Source organism: Excalfactoria chinensis, chromosome 10 (genome assembly GCF_039878825.1).
Source record: "Excalfactoria chinensis isolate bCotChi1 chromosome 10, bCotChi1.hap2, whole genome shotgun sequence".
NCBI lineage: Eukaryota > Metazoa > Chordata > Aves > Galliformes > Phasianidae > Excalfactoria > Excalfactoria chinensis.
The window spans coordinates 14225091-14241960 of NC_092834.1; the positions used below are offsets into that span (position 1 = coordinate 14225091).

The 16870-nt window shown below is 41.0% G+C and overlaps 1 protein-coding gene across 1 annotated transcript in view; it reads left to right on the forward strand.

Annotated features, from left to right (window-relative positions):
- Nucleotides 1-14791, forward strand: part of KLF13 (KLF transcription factor 13) — a 33710-nt gene extending 18919 nt beyond the window's left edge. The window contains exon 2 of the mRNA XM_072345723.1: nt 9320-14791. Within this exon, the coding sequence (XP_072201824.1) occupies nt 9320-9612 (293 nt within the window). The 3' untranslated portion in view covers nt 9613-14791. The remainder of the gene's footprint in view (nt 1-9319) is intronic.
- Nucleotides 14792-16870: the final 2079 nt, after the last annotated feature.

Below are 16870 nucleotides of genomic sequence, written 5' to 3' on the forward strand. Positions count from 1 at the left end.
AAGCTATGCTTATAAGCTCTGAAGAACCACATTTCACATATGTTGTGTTCTATGAAGTTGCTGATTAAACAATTTGAAAGTTCACAGAGATATTTCATAGTTACAGCAAAGGACAACTTTCCTATTTTTTGCTTACTTGGCTTCTAACAAAATAAGATGTTCATCTTGCCTCCAAATCCTGGGAGATGCTGTGCGCATAGTCTGTCATAACTTAACCCTCAGTGTCTATTCATGCCAAAGTATATGGACTTCAGTTGGAGGCAGATCACTTTCAACATCTTCCAAAATTCAGATAAATAAAGTGCAGGTCTAAGTTTAGATGAATAGTCCTTTAGTCTGTTATTTTACATAGCGGGACTACCTTCAATTAATTTGATAAGCTTTGCTTTTACAAGCATTTCTCTGTTTTTAGTAGAAAAGAATAATAAAAAAATCACTGATGCATCAACAGAGAAAAGACTGATTCATGGGGTCATATGATTCCTTCTTTGCACTTATGAAGGCAAGTGCTGGTAACAGCGCAGGGAGCCGAAGTTTCACAACTCCAGCAGGGATTCAGCCATACTTCAGACATATAATTTATCATTACCTATTTGCTTGCTCTCCCAATTAAACGATCTGAATTACTACATTAGGGATCAGAAACATTACTGGGAGCATTCTGATCAAGTCAACTTTCATTGAAGTCTCTGTTTAAACCACTACAGAGGCAGTTTTTGTGTTCACTGTATAGACAAGGGTGACTTGTGATGTTTCAGTTTGATTTCAAACATTCTTACAAGTGACTTCAGGTTTGAGGCTTTTTGTTTGGTCAGACTTTTAAGTTCTTATCTTTCACAGTAATTCATAGTGAATTTCACTAGGAGACAGCACAGACTGAAAGGCGGTGGGGAAATGCATGAATACATAATCTCTTCTTCCACTGCAAGAGTGGGTTGGAGAGAGTGCCAAGGAGTGTAATGACATTATGAGCTCCCATGGAACAGTCAGATGTTTGATCTGGAGCTGTTTTGAGCTTGCATAGTGGGCTGGGTAACAACGGAGGAATTCTGAGGTAGCAGAGGACAGATCCAGACAGCCATTTGTAATGGAAACCTTGTGTTTCTGTTGGTACCTTAACTGCGCGTTCCCTGCAGACACATTTGGTTCAGTTATGTCAGCTGTGGGTAAGCTTCTTTTTCCTTCCTGGAAGAGGGAGAATCAAGGCTGGGGAGTTCTCCCTTTTAAACTTCAGTTACTGATGGCATGTTTTCACTAACTGCCTTTTTTGCTGTAACAGAAGGTGAGCGGTGCAGCTGAAACCATCAGTCTGCAGCATACAATGCAGCATGCATTACAAAAGTAACGTGGACTGTAAATCACTAAGATCTTTGTCCAGCATGTACATTCACCAAGGTCCAAATTATTACTTTACTTTTCAGATTTTAACTGGATTCATTTGATAAAAACTGTGTTGAGTATTACATGCACTTGAAGAGCCCCCTCCAGCCCCTTGTCTCTAAAAGGCTTAAATTGGCTCATTAGCGTCGCTGAAAAAGAATAAATTCCCACGTACCTTCACTGACGTCACACTGTAGACTGTACACCATAAAAGGCCAGACTTCTCTGTCCTGTGCTGAAGGCTCAACATTTTACCTGAGGAATGAGAGCCCCTTGCACAATAAGCTGTTGGACACAGGCAGGGTCTCCAGGCTGAAATTCTTCTGCTGGGGTGAAGCAATCGGTCCAACTTGCTGATTAGTACTTAGAGTTTTTGGCTTTGCAGTCCTAGGATTCTTTTGAAGTATATTTACTGAAAAAATGTAATTGACCATTAGAGAAGGGAAAACATCACCACCTTTTAGTTCTGTCATTCAGTAATACTTCGATATACTTACAGCATTTCTTTCTCTTATTTTCTATTCACAATAGAGATTCTAATGATCAGTTCTAATCCTTAAATTCATGAAACTGGACAATAAATCAGAAAAATCCATTAGTTAAGGGGCTACTATACTAACCCCAGGTGAGCATCACTTTGCACAGAGTCTGATACCTCAGTGTGGTTTGGAAATGACACGTACCTGTAAGACACACCTTCCTCTCCCTAGTGTGCATCACTTAATCCTTTCAACGTAACACAGTTTCATTATCTTGCAATTAAGTGCAAAGGCAATGTGTCAGCTGTTCATTCTTGGTACGAGCAACAGGAGAAACTCAAGTGGAAGTTGCTGCTCTTTTAAGTCAGTAGCATTTCAGCTGTTTTCCTAAGCACAAGTTGAAGATCTGATGCTTCAGATAAGGAGATCCAGTAGGAGTTTTAAGTTTACTGAAAGGAATTTACATGCAGCAACCGCAGGGGCCTGACTGAAGGAAAAATACAACATTTAGTTTGCATTATTTTGGAATATAAGGTCTTTGGCACTGAGGCTCTCACCTTTCATTTTGTAAGCCTTGGTACTCAGTAACTAAGAGCATTATTTACCCACAGATCCCAACAGCAGAGGGGTAAAAAAAATGCCGCTTTGATACTAGGCTAGAAGTATATACTATATATAGTATAGATAAAAGTCCCTGTAAACAAAGGCATGATACTTCATGGAAACAAACCCAATAGCAGTTATTCCTGTTGAGCAGACAAAGTCCATTCTGGTCTGCATGCTGACCTAGACATAGAAGTTCACCTTACAAGATAGTATAATTTCTTTACGTCCTCATGGAGATCCCAGTGGTTCAGATGTCCCCTCTTTTCTCAGATTAGAGGTCTCAATTCTGGTTGTGTACCAAAACTGAATGGTGAGTGTTGAGCTATAGAGTTAAAAGAGAATCAAAAGAAAAGAATTAGCTAACAGTGATGAACCCGTGCAGAACTGTAAGAACATTTATAGCTTATCCTTGAAAATACATGTGCTGTAAACATCATCTCATAACCATGTGACATTATCATCACTAGCATGTTGTCTTCTATTCTGGCTGTTGGATTGCTATCCTTGCAAGAGGTAGCTGAGGTCTTGATTAGTCACAGTTGTACAGACTAAGAGGTAGCGCAATAAACGTAAAGTGCAGTGCTTTCAAGATGTACATGCTACCACATTGCAATCACATAGAAAGACCACAGCAAATATGACAACGGAGAGTTCAGACAAATGTGATGTATGTGGATTTTGACAAGAGCATCAGGAAGATACAGGCTGTAAGGCAGTTGCCAGCATTAAGTAGTGTATCATTTTTACTAGTCACCAAAAGAAGGCCTTACCTGAAACAGCATCATACTTCTGTGGGCTGAAAAGCATACAGAGGCTTCTCTTTCATACCTGCCATGGCTAATCACTGCATTAATACTCAACATATTAATGACCAATGTACAACAACAACTGGTCTAACTACATCTGGATAGAATCACTAGCTCCCCCAGAAACTGTGCTAAGAACTTCAGAAAAAGTGAAGATAGAAAAATATGACTCGTGATGTCCAGCTTAGTGCGGCATTCTGTCTTAAATGTACAAATTAGAGCATTACATGGGATCAGGAAATGAAAGAAACTATTGTACTCACTTACATAGCCTGGAAGGGACTCCTTACTTCCATCGCTCTAGGAAGAGCTGTGAAGCCAAATGGCATTTTTGGCAGCTAATCCATGTGTACTAAAAACATGATATGAATGGTTGAAGTGATCATGAGATCCTAGTTTAAACTTGTAGTATGTGCTCCAGGAATGTTCTCAGTTAGACTGCTGTGATTTATCATTCCTGTAAAGGTGGCCAGGGCACTCTGCAACCACACTGGCACATTTCACCTGCAAGCCCTTTCCTGTTGTCTCTTTCACTCTTTGCTGCTCTCCCATGCATTTTAACCATGCCACATTTCAAACGAGTGAGAAAAAGGATGTCTGGAATGGTGACATTTGTCTGATGCTATCATTTACTGTCATCTATTTTTGTCTATTTTGCAACTGACTTTATTTAGAGCCTCAGACACAACACAGCTGAGACTAGATAAAAGCAATATATAAATAACTCTCTCTTAAATGAGAGCGTTCTCTACAAGTTCAGACATAACGCAAATGAAGATGTAAATTTACACAATCATTAATTTATTGGAGAGGCAAGAATATAACCTCATCATGTTGTGAAAGAAACACTCTGGAGTTCTGGGCAAGTAAAACCTTGTCGTACAAAATGCTGGCCTGAATGCACCGAATAGTTCACGTAATACATATTGTTTAATTAAGTAAATGATGCTGGCATACAGTCTAGCTGTTTGACAGCTGATTAGCATATCTGAAGGCCTCACCTGTGTCTTACTGTTAACAACTGACTCCAGCTAAGGGCAAAGTTAGGTAGGAAGCCTGCACTTCTCTAACACTGTACACACTGTTCATGCAGTATCTGAATGTGTGTTCATTATTTGGATTTTAGTTGTTCTGATTAGTGTTGATTATATTCAACACTTGTTGAATATAATTATCATTAACATTATCACACACTTGTAATTCTTGGATGTGATAACATGAGAACTTCCAGAGCAAATAGTAGCACACATTAACTTACAATGTAAAGCTTCTGCTTAGAAGTATGTGTACTTCCCTTTCAAGAAGTATGTGTATCTAAACAGCTCAATGAAAATGTTAAGACACAGAAAATAAACCAAGGATTTAAATGGAAATTATGGTGGCTGGTGCTGCTCTTGCCCAGTAGTGGTAGTAGTAGCTCCACATGCACTCAGAAAGCAGAAGAGCCAACAACCCATTGATTTAATGAGTGGGTTTAATAATAGAGATGCCCACACGTTCAACTGAGTTTGCACTTGATGTCTGGGTATATCCCTGTTGGAAATCTGAACTTCAGTTCCCAAAGTTCCATTACATCACAATGATGGAAATAGCAGAGACAAGCACAATTGTGTCAGCAGGTTATGGGACCTCACTCATAGTTGCTCTGGGTCCTAAGGCTGGGGGGAGTTTTACATTCCAGAGCCTAATAACATGTGAAAGTTTTTCTTTGATTTGGGCATTCATAATGATCTGCACTGGGATTCTGGTCTCTAATGACAGCCAAACTCTTCTGTAACTCTTCACTAAAAAACACTGCTTGAATTTCCTCCCAGTCACTGACCTGATGGAGCCTAGCGCTGCTGAATTTGCTATCTCTGTCAGATTTGGTTGAGGTTATCAGAGATATTTTGGACGTCTGAACAGACACACGAAAACACAACTGCATCTGCTTTGTGTCATTTTGAACTAAGTCCCCTCAGTACCCTGAATTTCAAACTGCCTGGTTGCATTTATAAGAATATGGAAATTTTGGGGTTTGAATTTTTTCGGTCCTTTTGTCATTACTTCATAAAAAAACTGTCTAATCAAAGCTATTTCCTATTCTCTTTCTTGCACTCAGGAGGTTAAAGGCTTGTTTTCCAGCTATCCAGAAATGCTTGTTTATAAGCAAGAGAATAACAGAAATGAAAATATTCGTAAATACATGTCAATGCTATTGAAGGATGACTTTCTTTTTTTAAATAACAGCCAGTTTCAAGAAGCACAGACTGCTTGGCTGAATGCTTTTTTCTCCCAGGACAGCATTTCCTTTCTTGGAGGAAGAGTGCTTCAGTTACATCCCTATTTAACTGTCTGCTCTTCATCCTCCCCACCCAGCCTGCTGCTGGTCAGTGTTTCCAGATACATCCTTCATTTTGAATATGAAAGCGTAGAAATGCTAGAATAGCACACAGTGGCACGTTCAGGTTTCTGTCTGTTTTCATGACAACAAACAGTTCTGTCTGGTGAAGCAGCAGAAGAGAGTAAAGATCACAGCAAATTGTTTCTGCCTGACCAACTGTGGTTTTGCATTTGGAATCCTGAAGTCCCAGGAAACAAAGAATTTCTTTGTGACTTCACAGCCTTGGCACATGCCTGAGGATGAGAATGTAATGCATCCCAAGTCTCACAATCTGTTTAGGCATTTCAGTCATTTATAGGTTATATTTTAAGTGCACTCAAACCTACACAGTACTTACTATGTTTTTTAGTTGTCATTCAAATGCGGGATACAGAATCATTAAGGTTGGAAAATACCTCTCAGTTCACCTAGTCCACCTACCACTAATACTGCCTACTACATGATGTCCCAGAGTACAACATCTAAATGTTTCTTAACAGTTCCAGGGATGGTGACTCCACCAGCTCCTTGGGCAACATGCTCAGGGCAAGACAAATATCACAAAGCTGGCAAAACAGAAAGCAGATGACTCCAGGGACTGTGTAGGAGTGTCACTTATCCCAGAAGGGAGTCCTCAAAACTATATGTGGATCAGGGTAAAGTCAAGAATGCACTATGTTACTTCATGTTACACCATAAGCACAGACTGGCCCCACATCCTTCTGAATCCTTTTCAGCAGAAGTGCAGGGAGGGGTGTTTTTTAATGCTGCTTCCACAGCATGGGCAACTCAGTAGTTTCTTTGGCAGTCTGCTCTGGCAGACAATACAGTCAGCATTAGGAGCTATGCCTGTGCACTGAAATCAGTGCAGAAGTTAGCGCACCTGCAGAAGTCGCTCAGTCTTACTCAGGGAGCACTCAGTTTCCTAACACAGCTGTACGTACATCTTTTCCTTTGAACTGGGTGGAGTTCAGGAAGAAACCAAAAATGTTCTCGCTTGTGTAATCTTCAGTTCAGATCAGCTGACTGTGATTCTCAAATGCGATCACCTTTTGTAATTCTAAACACAAGCTACGTGATGATGTGCTCTGACAGAGGACGTACAAAGGTTATGGTTTACTGAAATTCAAAGCTACTTAAAATTGTTAATTAAATACTCATCTTTGAAAGGCATCACTTGCCAGCCTCTGAAGAGTAGAGAAGCCTGCATTTCTTTCTGCTGTCTTTATTTTCAAGCACAGCTGTTTGTCTTTTGGAGCCTCTATAACTGTTCCTAAGGCTCATAGAGCATGATAATATTCTTCCTGCCAAGATACAGCATTACAGCTCTCACTATACACACTGACATACTTGACATGTTAAAAAATATCTCAAACACAGCAGTAAACATTTCCACATCAATTTATAGGATCAAATTCTGCAGTAATTCTATAAAGGCAAAACTGTAAGTAAAACATGTCCATGGGTTAGTGCTTACGCAAGAAAGCTCCAATCTTGGCTGCATGTTCGCTAATGCGATTAGGCCATCAATTCATATAACCTCTCATTCTCTTGACTGCTTTACTGCTAGTGAAAGGACATTTATGTAACAACTTGCCTGCACAGAAAACCCCATCCCTTTTCTTTGAGAGATGAGTCTGACAACAGACTGTGAATTTTCACCTGTGGTTTTGAAGCAGCAGCTAGATCTTGGTCTTAATTATGACAAGTTTGTTCCAGACAGCACTCTATGCTTTTATGGACTAGTGACTCTCATATCTACACAAGCCATTCAGCATTACCTCAACAATACATTTTTACTTTGAGGAGGTATTGCTAAGCCTCAGCTAAGCTGGGAAGCACTCTAGAAAACTGATCACCACTAGAGTGAGGCGAGGAGTCAGATAGCACAGGGAAGGGCAACCACCAAGAAGATATGAAGCAAATCTAGAGACAGCTGAGGGGAAAACATTTCCTAGGAAGAAGGAGTGCAAGGAGTAGAAAGCAACTGGCAGAAAGACACGCTCCCTCATTTTCATTTTGTTTGGCTGGGCAGTCAAATCATCACCACAGCCATCATTAGCACCATATCAGACAGGTGAGCATGGCCCTGAATGATCCCAGCCAAATCTGATGTGCAATGCGTGAGGGAGATGTGTTGTGAAACATCTTCATCAACTAACTCACTGCTAGTGCTGGATAACACAGATATTACACAATCTTGCTCCAGAACCTCGTTTGGAACTGAACTGTTATGCCTACTTCTGGCTACCAAATGTTAGACATAGGAAAGAACGTCTGATGCCATGTCATTTTCTTTGAGTTTCACTGTATTCTGACCAGAAGCAGAAAACACTGCATGTTTTCCTTGTTTTCCTCGTCTGAAAGCAGCCATCACCTGGGGCAGTGGTTCTAGTGAAGAACGTGTGTTGATCTCTTTTGCAATGGAAACAAACAAACAAAACTAACTTGGGCAACAGAAATGTCCAAAGACCGTTGCCTTATGAAAAAAGAAAAAAGCCCTATCTCAAAGATGAGAAACTTTGAACCTACAGGCTAGACCCACCTGCCAGGCCGTGTCATTGCTCTTGTTGCCAAAGTCCTAAAGTCCTGTAAGTGCATCTGTTGAGTGTCCAAAACACAAGGAGAAGACTGGTGAATTTGGTTGCACAACTGTTTTTACTGGCATGTCCCATCATAGGCAGGAATGTATCCAACAGATGACTGGATACATGACAAACAGCCAAAATATTTGCCTCCCGTGTATTTCACATTTCACTTCTTTCAGCAGAATGAGGTGTGTTCTCAACAGCTTACAGGAGAAGGCTCGTGAGGACACTGAATGAATTTGCATGTTATTTTTAAGCCACTGAACTATATCCAGTACACCAGTTGGTGGGGCCCTAAGTTTTTAATCTTCAGTTCTGAAAGCAATCCTGCTCATCTCAGCTGCTGCCTTCTTCTCAGGCTGCACAGCTACTACAAGTGCTGCACTGCAGGCCTCTGAGACTGCCATGCATGAGTGCCCAGTCCTGGGAGAGATGTCTGCTATGTCTGAGATCTGCTGAGAAGTGCATCAGCTCACTGGGTCATTGGTCCTACGCTCAGCATCACAGGCCACAGGTTTTAGGATAGCTACTGGTAACATGCCACTACCCTCACAGTGGGACCTTTACCTAGTTGAAATACACCTAAATGAGACCTAAGGCAGCGAACAAGAGAAAACACTGCACCTCACAGCAAATGCAGAAAACACAAGCATGGTGGTGGGGAATGCGAGGTAAGAGCCTCACATTTGGTCCCTCAGAATTGCTATCCTGTACTTTCACTGCATCTGTTTTCATGTAGCTATAGACTTCATAACACTTTTACAGTGAGGCAGACAAACATGGGGACAGCTTGGAAGTGAATATTCAGTACAAACAATTCCAAAAGTAAAATCCATCAGACTGCCAGAGATATGAAACGTGACATCAGTGAAAGGCCAGGGCACAGGTAGCCTTCAACAAGGCACCAGTTTGATTTAAAAGACTTTTTAAAAAGGAATTCCACAGTGGCCTCCCACTGAGGTTGAGAACGCCACTGCCTCTCTCCCCTTGCCAAGTAGCATCCACCTCACCCTAACCTTTCTGTTCTACCTTTTGCATATGAAAAACAGGGATAACGTTACTATGCATCTCCTAACCATGCCACATTACTTCCTGCAGGTGAGCGGCCATTTGAATGCAGCTGGCAGGAATGCAACAAGAAGTTTGCTCGCTCTGATGAACTGGCCCGCCATTACCGCACTCACACTGGAGAAAAGAAGTTCAGCTGCCCACTCTGTGAGAAACGCTTCATGCGCAGCGACCACCTGACCAAGCATGCCCGTCGCCACGCCAATTTCCACCCCAGCATGCTCAAGAGACGAAGCGGCAGTAATTCAAGAACAGGGTCTGTCAGTGACTACAGCCGCTCAGATGCCTCAAGTCCAACAATGAGCCCTGCCAGCTCCCCATAGACCTACCTGCACTGGATGCCAGCACTTTGCCTCTAATACCCAATGCGGAGTTCTGTTTGTGTTGCACACATTTTAAAGACCCCGTCGCTTTCCCCACCCCCTACTTTTTATATATATATATAAAACCAGTAAACAGCTGCCTCCCACTGCAATTTTCAGTCACATTTTCTTCACCCAACCACACGAGCGGCCATTCTAACCTCAAGGACGTAAGGACTTACATGTTCCACTCAGTGACTCCTGCTGTCTCAATATTTCATACATTTTACAACCACAAACAGATCCTCTTGATTATTCTTTTTAAGAAAATGAGAAAATCTAAAAAAAAAACAAAAACAAAAACATTTTAATTCACCTCAGGTGTCAAAAAGTAGTTTTGTAAGACCAGATTGCACAACATGAACATACATAACACTTACAAATCAACTGTGTTGGATGGTGTCCCCTCCTTCTCCTTTCTCAGGGATGGATATTTATGTTACACAATAACTACAATGAAGACACACCCTTAACCGCAGCCTTATTCTGTAAATATATTTGCACTCAGAAGCTTTTTGTTGGGTTCTTTCACACACTGGGGAAAAAAAAAATAAAAAGCAGACAATATAAAAACCAAACCAGTACTGGAATGTAGTACCAGACTCTCCTATTGTTTGTATTCCTGGCTATACATCGACACTGGGGAGCCTCCAAGCAGGATCTTCTTTCTTGAAACTGCCCTCTGCTTTGACAGCAAGCCACCTTGTCGCGCCGCGCTGGAGAGGCTCCCGAACCGACTTCCTATTCCAAAAATCACCATGAAATTGATAAACGACTACTTATTTTTGCTTGTTTTATGCCAGATAAAATTCTGAGCAAATAATTCTAAACAAGATGCCTTAAGTGAATAATCTAAATCACAAGGAAACGCGTTTACACTGGGTAACACTGTATTACAAAGTGGCACGGAATCTCAGAGGCATTCTTTTTTCTCCAAGTTCTTAAGCTCTCTGCACTGCAGAGCAGCAGGGACCAGCAGAACACAAAACCAAACCACGCTGACTTGAATGATTTCCTTTATCCTTTTCTTAAAAATTACATGTTTTAAACAAGCTACAGGAATACAGTAACAACCAATGCCCATCACTGGTTTATCAAGGTACTTACCTACTGTACAGTTGTATCTTAGTAAGATAAATTGCTTAAGGCAGCCTCTGTTTCCTGTTGTATCGCAATCATGGTCACTGACAAAAGGAAGAGAAAATTACAAGGTATTCTGACTAGAAAAATAAAATACGCCTTTTTAAGTGTTACAAAAACAACAAAAAAGTCATTTTAGCTCTCCTTAATGTTTCTTAAAAACACACATATCAGCATAAAGAAAGGCTCTGTTATTTCTGAGTATCTACTTAAAAGACAAAGGGAATCTCAGCTGTTTGGGCATATGACAGAGCACAAGGAAGCTGACCTTCATCATGTTTTGTATGGTAAGAAGTACAGCAAAAAACCAGAGCACTGTGATGTCTTAAAGACACGGCTGTTTTGGCTGGTTCTGATGGTGCATACTATAAATCAGTCTTTTTGATTCTGGAATTTTGGGTGTTTTCTTGTTTTTACTGTATATTATGAAATGCAGGTGAGTGTAGCACGATGAAACAAAACTCTCTATGCCAAACATGCCATTTGATATCAAGTTAGTGCTTACCCATTCCAAATGAGCGCGTATCTTACTTTCTAGCTTGCGTCGATCCAATTCTGCGAGGTTTTTTTGTACTGTATATTAACTGTGAGAAGCTAATATAGATTCCTGAGTAGTTTCATGGGTACTTCCATAATATATACGTTATTCCTAATACTATAATTGTATGCATAAATTTACAGACAGTTCAAAGTGCAAATGTTTTAGTATTTTCTCATGTTCATTTGCCTCAAATTTCACCTCCAGAAAATTTCCCCTTCTGAATTGGAAGTCATGCTAGGCACAGTTCTACTACTGCATTTACAGACAATGAAGGAACAGGGTTCTTTTGCAAAACAAGCATTGCTGGATGTCTGGGATGAGCTGCCTAACCACTGTATATAGCAGGGGAAAGCCTGATTGTTTTACCTCGAGAGATCTCTGTTTTTAAATCTCAGTCACTGAGATTTAAAAAATGCAAAACCTTTATACTATTCAGGTAAGAGGAATTCACATTCCAATCGTTTCTGTGACTGATAAAAGCGTTCTAGTGCTGTAGGCAGGGAAGGCGCAATTAAGATATCCAGCTAAAGGAATTTTACAGGTCAGCTGTGCCATGTGCACACACTTCCAGTCATAAACACATCTGTCACTACCATTAGACCACAAGAGGGACGTGGAGGGAAAAAATAACCTAAGTATCAGCAAAAGTCATAGGTTTTGTGTTCTAAGTTCAGCTTGTTCTAAAATCCCCTTCTCCAACACCACCATCATTTAATCTTCAGCAGAGGAGGAACCACTCCAGTCCCGTCACTAGAGCGGCACATTCACCATGAATCAGTAGATACACTGAGATTTTTATAGCCTCCAGAAGGAATACTCCCACCATGTTTTATTAGTACTAGGATTATGGGAAATAGAGATTATGGGACAACCTATTCAGAGACAAAATCTAGTTAATCTTTAACTGAAATAGTAATCCAGACCATTTTATGCATTTTCCTCATACAGATTACTAACAACAATAACTCGAGGCTTTGAGGGGAAGAAAATGACTGGGACAAAGCTGAATTTCCAGTTGAGCCAGTTCCTCTAATAGGAAAGGCTGTGAGTCTGCGTGTAGCCAACACAGCCAAACATTCAGTGCATTCTCTGAAACTTACCATTGAAACTTTTTTTTAAAACATCCCAGCTGTAAACACCTCAAAACCAGTCCATTGGGCTGACAGTCAAACGGCCAAGTGCTACAGATCCTAGTTAGAGCTTCAGATCTCTCCATTAAATACTTAATAATCGATAGTTCTAGGATACGAACGAATTCCAAACCACTGGTCATTTTCAGAGCTGAATGTAGAAAAAAATATTCACTCAGTATTCTCATAGGTGAAGTGAGAGTCTGGGGATTTGTGCAGCAGAAACAGCAAGCTCCTACAACTCTGCACACGATTGTTTCTTCTCAGCTTTGCAGATAGAAGAAGTCTGAACAGTTTGCATTTGGAGATCTGGTTACCTGTCCAAACCAACCTCACATTTTTACCTTCTTGTTGTTCCGCCCAGCTGTGTGACCCCATCTGGTCTTCTCAGCCAGCAGCTGGCACTGCACGCTCAGGAAGTAACTGCTGTGGGAAGGTGTGAATTGTATCCTACTCCTCATTCCCCTGTGCAATCTGTTGAGGTGCATCCTCACAAACTATTAAATTGCCTTAATTATTTTTTTTTCTTTCAACTTCAGAACCCAGGAACAGGTTTATTAATATTAACATTGCAGTACGTGACAACAGACAGAAATGAAAGGAATATTAATGTCCTCCAGATGTCTAAGAGATTGTTTTTTGCTGATATAAGACTTGCCCTTAGAAACTCATTCACCCCTTCCATTAAACCCATCCTGTGCCCAGGATTCCTTTCTCATCCTCCTTCTCATAAAGCAGTCCTGGTAAACCACAGGCAGCTAGATTTTATTGTGAGAACTCTTTATATCTGAAAATTACTTGTTCCTTGCTTTTGTAATACATGCATAGCATTTGCTTACATAACTGCAAAAGTACGTATTTATAACCAAACATCGGAAGCCTACGTTTGGTAACACCTATTTCTCGTATGTATCCTACCTTGACTATTGCATTAATATTTGCCATAGTTTTTAGTTCTGTGAGCATGTGTACACACTTAAAACCTCATTACCTTCTACCCAGAAGTTCAGTGCTTTTCTTGTTTCATGCAGCCAGACAGGAAAAGGCTGTCTGAGGAGCTTACCTGTTTCAAGGTATTCACATCCAAACTGGTTTTCCTTCCCAAGTGTTCTGGGATTTGTACTGTGTGAAATGCATTGTTGTTTTGGAGAATCCAATTTATAAAGAAAAAGAAAAATGAACTCTGCATACTAAAGCTTGCCTTTCCATTGCCATTTGATTTACTTATTTCACCAGGTGATGCCTACAAACTGACTTTCAGGTGCTGTTTTACTCCCTCACACCACGTGTTCATGCATTGGGTGCTCACACATGGTCTGTATTACTGAACTGTATGATGAACATCTATATTTTCAACATTTTGGAATATAATTCTCTCTTTGCTATGAGAGTGGTGAGGTGCTGGAACAGCTGCCCAGAAAGGTTGTGGATGCCCCTGGAGGTTCAGAGCCAGGCTGGATGGGGCCCTGGGCAGCCTAGTCTAGTATTAAGTATGGAGGTTGGTGGCCCTGCATGCAGCAGAGCGGTTGGAGCTTAATGATCCTTGAGGTCCCTTACAACCCAAGGCATTCTATGGTTCTATAAAGCTCTAGCCTAAGGCAGTAGAAAATAACCAAGCTGTACCTGTTTAGCCCATAAACCAGAATAGAGAATGCAAAAACCCATCCATTAGTATATGATTATTTTTTTTTGTATGGATTTAAGTGTATGCACATATATATGAACATGTACAGTATGTGTGTGTATACCTACACAGCAGTGTGTATGCACTACACACAGAATAATGAAGGGATGTCTACAGAGAAAAAATGGGTATCCATTTCATTCTAACTAGCGATGGGTCTGAGCCAAAATCCTACATCCAAACACCACTGCCTTTGGAAAGTTTGAATCTGGATTGGGTTGGGTTTGTTTTGAGATTTGTGGTTTAGTTTCATCTCTGGTTACAGCTGTTGTTCCTTACATGTATGTGCATTGTGGGGGACGTGTGTGCACGTGCACAAGTGCTTATTCATGTGTGCCTGCCTCTGTGGGTGACAATGTGCGTGCCAGTAAGTGTGCACATGTTTACATATGTACTTTCAGCTCTGGGGAACTGTAATGATACTGGTGTCATCTTCTCCTGGATGGTTCTGTCTACAGCATATGAATACTTCCGTGGGTCACTTTCAGCTCTATAAATCACTACATTGAAGTATTACAGTTGTACAGTTATATATTTCATCTATACTTGCTCTGCTGTAACTTTCTACATATTTTGTACTGCATAGATTATATATTGTGATAATGTCTATACAACAGCAGTAAAAAAAAAAAGGAAAAAGGAAGAAAATTAACAACTGTAAAGCATCGTCTTAACATGTATGCATGGTTAGTGACGTTTACATTTTTCAAAATAAAATTTGTTATATGAAATGTTGGTTTTCTTATAATTTTGTTCTCTCTACCAGTTAAATATCACCAATAGGTCCAATTTCTGCTGTTAGTTCGAGGTTTGACATGTCGTTCGATATCTGTTTAAATTTCAGCCAGTGCTATTGTTTAAAATGGGATTATTTTGAAGCCAGAAAACATTAATGTGACGTTTGCTTTGCATTCTTTTTTGTTTTAACTGGTTTTTCAAAGTACGAGTAACATACTCTTTGGGCATGCAGTGGACAGCTCTGATTCTATTAGTGAGCCCTTACTGAAACAGATGACAAAATGCTTGTACCCAGCAGAAAAATGTGGGTTTGTTTCATTCTTCTCTTCAGACATTAGCATGATGTGGTTTCCATCTGCTTATTCTGCATGTCCATGCTACAGTTGGGTAATTCCAGGTTGTGAGAATCCTCAGGCAAAAGTCTTTGTAAAGCATCTAGTACCAAAGTGAGCTGAAGTTCCCTTGCTTACCTTGTCTATCAGTCTGATGGCTGAACTCCCTCAGTTTCAGATCCACCCAGTTCAATTTCTGTCCTGTGCTTTCTGCTACATCATTCCTATGGGTGGAGAGCGACATGTCTGAACTTTCCGGAATGAGGAAAACAGAAACAAATCCTTCTGAAAGGATATGCCTTCTCAGCTGAAGTGTGGATTGCTGCCTCAGTAATGCAATGTTACATGCCTCCCCACCCAGACATTCACACTCTGAAATGTTCATGCTAACACACTGTCATCCGCAAAAGAAACTGCACCTCTCAGGTTGCTAAATATATGAGTTTCTGTCTTGTCTGTGACTCAGCACTTGCCATCAGATGTTCATAGACTTGGCAATAGCCCATTAGCTCAGAAGAAAAGAGACAACGCTGCTAGCATTAAGACAAGGACTTTGTATTTACTTTTACCTGTGTACCTTTGGAGTGACTCACCGTATGGTTTGCTGCTCCAGCTGCTCAAGGAGACACATCCATGACATGCCCTGATGGTTGACTGCAAGAGATTAAAATGGCATAAATATAAACAATGCACTCAACAGGAACAGAAATGACAGAAGACAGATTGGAATAAAAAAGAGGCAAGGAAAATGAGACAAGCTGATTGTTTCTAGCAGCTGATCAGAAAGGTTGGAACACCAGAACATGTGTGGCACTTATATTCTGAAGAAGGGATTCTTTAATAGCTTTTTTTTAACAAAGGTAGGCATCCAGACAGGTCTTGAATATCTCCAGACAAGGAGATTCCACAACCTCTCTGGACAACCTATTCCAGTGCTCCATCACACTTACTATAAAGATTCTTCTGCATGTTTGTGTAGAGCTTTCTACATAATAGTTTTAGGCCATTACTCCTTGTCCTATGCTGTGCACCACTGAGAGGCCTGGACTTTCCATTTGCCTCCCACCTCTCTTTGGATATTTACAAACATTAATCAGATCTTTCCTCAGTCTTCTCTTCCTCGGGCTGAACAGACCCAGGTTACTCAGCCTTTCCTCATACAGGAGATGTTACAGGCCCTCTGCTGGACTCCTAGGAGATCCCTGCCTTTTTGGAACCGGAGAGCCCAGGACTGGACACAGTATTCTAAATGTGGCCTCACCAGGGCAGAGTGGAGGGGGAGGATCACCTCCCTTGACCTGCTGGCCATGCTTTTTAATGTACTCCAGGATCCCATTGGCCTTCTTAGCCACAGGGTACACTGCCGGCTCATGGCCAACCTGTTGTCCGCCAGAACACCTGGGTCCTTCTCCACAGAGCTCCTCTTCAGCAGGTCATCCCCCAACCTGTACTGATGCATGCAGTTATTCCTCCTCAGGTGCAAGACTTTACACTTGTTCTTGTTAAACTTCACCAGATTCCTCCCTGCCCAGCTCTCCAGTCTGTCCAAGTCTTGCTGAATGGCAGCACAACCTTCTGCTATGCCAGTCACTCCTCCCAGCTTTGTATCATCAGCAAACTTGCTGAGGGTGGACTCTATCCCTTTATCCAGGCA